At 51.0% G+C, this 3,071-nt stretch overlaps 2 protein-coding genes across 2 annotated transcripts; both read left to right on the top strand.

Annotated features, from left to right (window-relative positions):
- Positions 1–279: 279 nt before the first annotated feature.
- On the top strand, positions 280–674 carry KRP23_4820 (uncharacterized protein; the record flags this gene model as incomplete). The annotated part of the gene is made up of 2 exons (XM_067889824.1): positions 280–318; positions 390–674. The coding sequence occupies 2 exons, from the start codon at positions 280–282 to the stop codon at positions 672–674; spliced, it is 324 nt and encodes a 107-aa protein (XP_067746422.1).
- Positions 675–2,210: 1,536 nt separating this feature from the next.
- On the top strand, positions 2,211–2,717 carry KRP23_4821 (uncharacterized protein; the record flags this gene model as incomplete). Its single annotated transcript, XM_067889825.1, has 1 exon — positions 2,211–2,717. The coding sequence occupies one exon, from the start codon at positions 2,211–2,213 to the stop codon at positions 2,715–2,717; it is 507 nt and encodes a 168-aa protein (XP_067746423.1).
- Between the last annotated feature and the right edge of the window lie 354 nt (positions 2,718–3,071).

Genomic DNA, 3,071 nt, shown 5'->3' on the forward strand with positions numbered 1-3,071 from the left:
CTGGCAAAAGAGGCTAAATCGGTTTTGAAGTCTGTTTTGACCTGCCCAGCTCTTAAATACCAGCAGACCAGTCTTGATAGAGCTCTGAAAGTCCGAATTAGTCTAAGGCCCTTCTAGACTTCATAGTAGAGGGAAATGCTCGTTGTGGTAGTCTACCGATAAATATCTCCTTCGCTGTGGTACGTACCCCAGCGATAACTATCCAGCTCCTTTTGCCCGTGTTGCGCAGTCCAATCCCTCGCGTTGGAGAGAGAAAACCCAGGATTTACAACCCTGGCGATGGAGAACACTGAGAGCGCTCCTAGCAGCTCAGCACAGGTACGTCAAGCCCAGATGATTCCATGTAGTGGCGGTAGTAGTATGGTCTGTGCTGTGCTGTGTGGTCGCAGGATACGCTGAACCAGGAGCCCACAGCGAAGGCGCTGGCCAAGTTCATGAACAATGAGGTTTCCAGGCGCTTGCAGTCGGAATCTTTCGCTTCAAAGTACGACCTTAAAGAGAAGAAGGCGGTCTTGACTGACGAGTGGGCAGGGGAGCATTGTGTGGACAAGACTTATGACATACTCCGTGCATCAGTTGTCTCGTCCATGGTGTTTCAATATTCAGTCGCCCATGCCGATGCAATGGAAGTGGCCAAGTTGGTGGCAGCAGCCACCCATGCGAAGATGAGATGAAGTGGCTCGAGTTTGCGTTCACGACTACCGAGTACGTTGGCGATGCCAGGGTTGAATGCGAGAAATACTTGTGGACGTGCTGGGATCTGTACTGCAAGCAGAGAGAATCGTTCAAGGCGCCTTACGTAGCGGTCGTACAAAGCTCCAGCTTCGGGAAGACTCGGATGCTTCTTGAGCTTGCACGAGAGGTTCAACATCCCGACTCAAAGCTGAAAGTTGTGTACATATGGACGCGCTTGCACAAGTCGACGGGATATCCTGAGGCTACAGAAGAGCTTCGTAGTTGGTTGTTTGCAAAAGGATCTACTGATATTGCAATCGGAGATCGTCTGCTGGCGATATATCGTCAAGCGCACGAGCATTCAGATGAAGTGGACGAAGCTATCCACAGACACCAGAGCCAACGAATCCGCAGCAGAACATCTCAAGGCGTCCGAAAAAGCGTTGAAGGGGGAACCAAACGACGCAGCGGGCCCGAGTGCGCCACTGGTGATCTTGGCCATAGACGAAGCCAGGTCCCTTCTTGCTCTCGAACACAACAGCATCAACTACTTTCATCTGCTGCAACAGGCCCTCTTCTTGCGAACAATAAAATTAACACTGGAGGTGGCCTTTTTGGCGTACTGGTGGATACGCACTCCAAGATTTCGGACCTGGTACAGCCGCTATCGTTGGACGAATCATCTCGGAAGTACAAACGGAAGGAGCTAGCAGCATTCCCACCTTTCGTGCTTACTCACACGATGGATGTGCTTTGGTGAACGCATTGCACACATGGCACAAGCACGCCAGATAGTGACGAAGCGATGAGTGAAGTGCTGGATGAAGTGATGGTGGATAGAGAAATTGTTGGAAACTGAAGCGAAGGCAAACGATAAGGTCGGGGTGGGTAATACAATCCAGGATTGCAAATATTGGAGTGCAGATATCGTCGCGTACAAGGCTACCTTGACCGGAAGTGAGAATGAATGCGGCTTGGACCGCGCTGATATGAATGGGCCATAGATGACGGTCACCGATCTAGCTGTAGAACATGGAGCCAGGGGAATAACTAAAGCCTAGTCTTGCAGCGAGCAAACTGCTACTGGGATGCGACCTAGAAGAGAAAGGCAGCTACAACGAGGATACCACGTTTGGTGTTGCGTCAATGGTCTGTCGACTGGATGTGCGTCCGTACTCGACGTCGGCGTTGACGTCACGGGTCATCGTAGGCTTCATCGCGATTCTCGCATATGTGAATTATGAGAAAGAGGGTATATGGATTGGACCCAATGCTCACCTTGGGCGCGATGAAAGTGTGGTATGGACAGGATGGCGCACTGTCAAATTATATTCTGGCTCAGCTCAACAAGTTGATACGCTAGATACTGGCGGAGATGGCGAGATGGTTGCTCGCGTTGTGCTGCTTCTAGCGATGGACAAGTATGCGATGGGGGAAAAGGGGTTTCTGAGTGCGAGATTACCGGCCAACTTATATCGGTGCAGGAATTCTTGAAAGAGCTAGGTGTTGAAAAGATGCCATTAAAGAAGAAAGGAATGACTAAGTCAGACCGAGCGACAACGACTGCGTTGTACGACTGGTGCTTGCGGTGGGATGGCTGGCAAATGGGGTTCACTCACTTCGTCCAGCTGAAACTTCCACCAAATGAGGATACGGTGTGGTATTTGCTAGGGCATCGGGCCGCAGGGTTGTTTCCGCGCAACCAGAAAGGAGCGGATCTGTTGATCCCGATATTTCGGAAGGAAAAGGTATTCGTGGGTTTGACGGCGGAGTGGAAGATTGAGGCGTCGGTAATTTTGGTGCAAGTGAAAAACAGATACCCTTCGGACAATGAGTTTTCCAAGTCGGCAGCGAACCAGTTGTGTCCTTCGTTCGTGTTTGGAAAGAAGAAGAAGAGGGAGAAGAAGGAGGATCCAGAGGATGGAAACATACCTGTCGTGAACTCGCCGAAAGAAACCCTTCCTGCGAGCCCGCTAAGCAAGGAACCTTTCCGCGACGTCATTCGCATTTACAAGAAGAAGACAACTCGAACTATCGACTAGTGTATTCCAAGGAATTGAGCGATTCGGGCGAAGCGAGCATGGCATCGTCGAAGCTCAGGTTCACACTGTGCTATCGTTCGCTGCGTTGTGAAATATACCTGCTCCTAGATGAGGATGTGGCTCCCAGATTGGCAAGTCTCGTAGAATCCGTGTGGGATCCTATGGGGCTCGTAGAAGGTGACTTGCGTCATCGTCGAGAGGTGGAGGAAAATAATCGGACGCGCCCGTGGAAGGCCGTTTTGTCCAAAGCGATGACAGACGAGAACCTGAAGAAGATTGCATCTCAAGGACCCATGTATGCACCGGGCTACTGCAGTCACGCACCAGCAGCTTGCGCGGAAGGACAAGGAAGAA

The sequence above is a fragment of the Phytophthora ramorum genome, assembly GCF_020800215.1.
Source record: "Phytophthora ramorum isolate Pr-102 chromosome Unknown Phyram_PR-102_s0004, whole genome shotgun sequence".
In the NCBI taxonomy this organism is placed as follows: Eukaryota; Oomycota; class Peronosporomycetes; order Peronosporales; family Peronosporaceae; genus Phytophthora; species Phytophthora ramorum.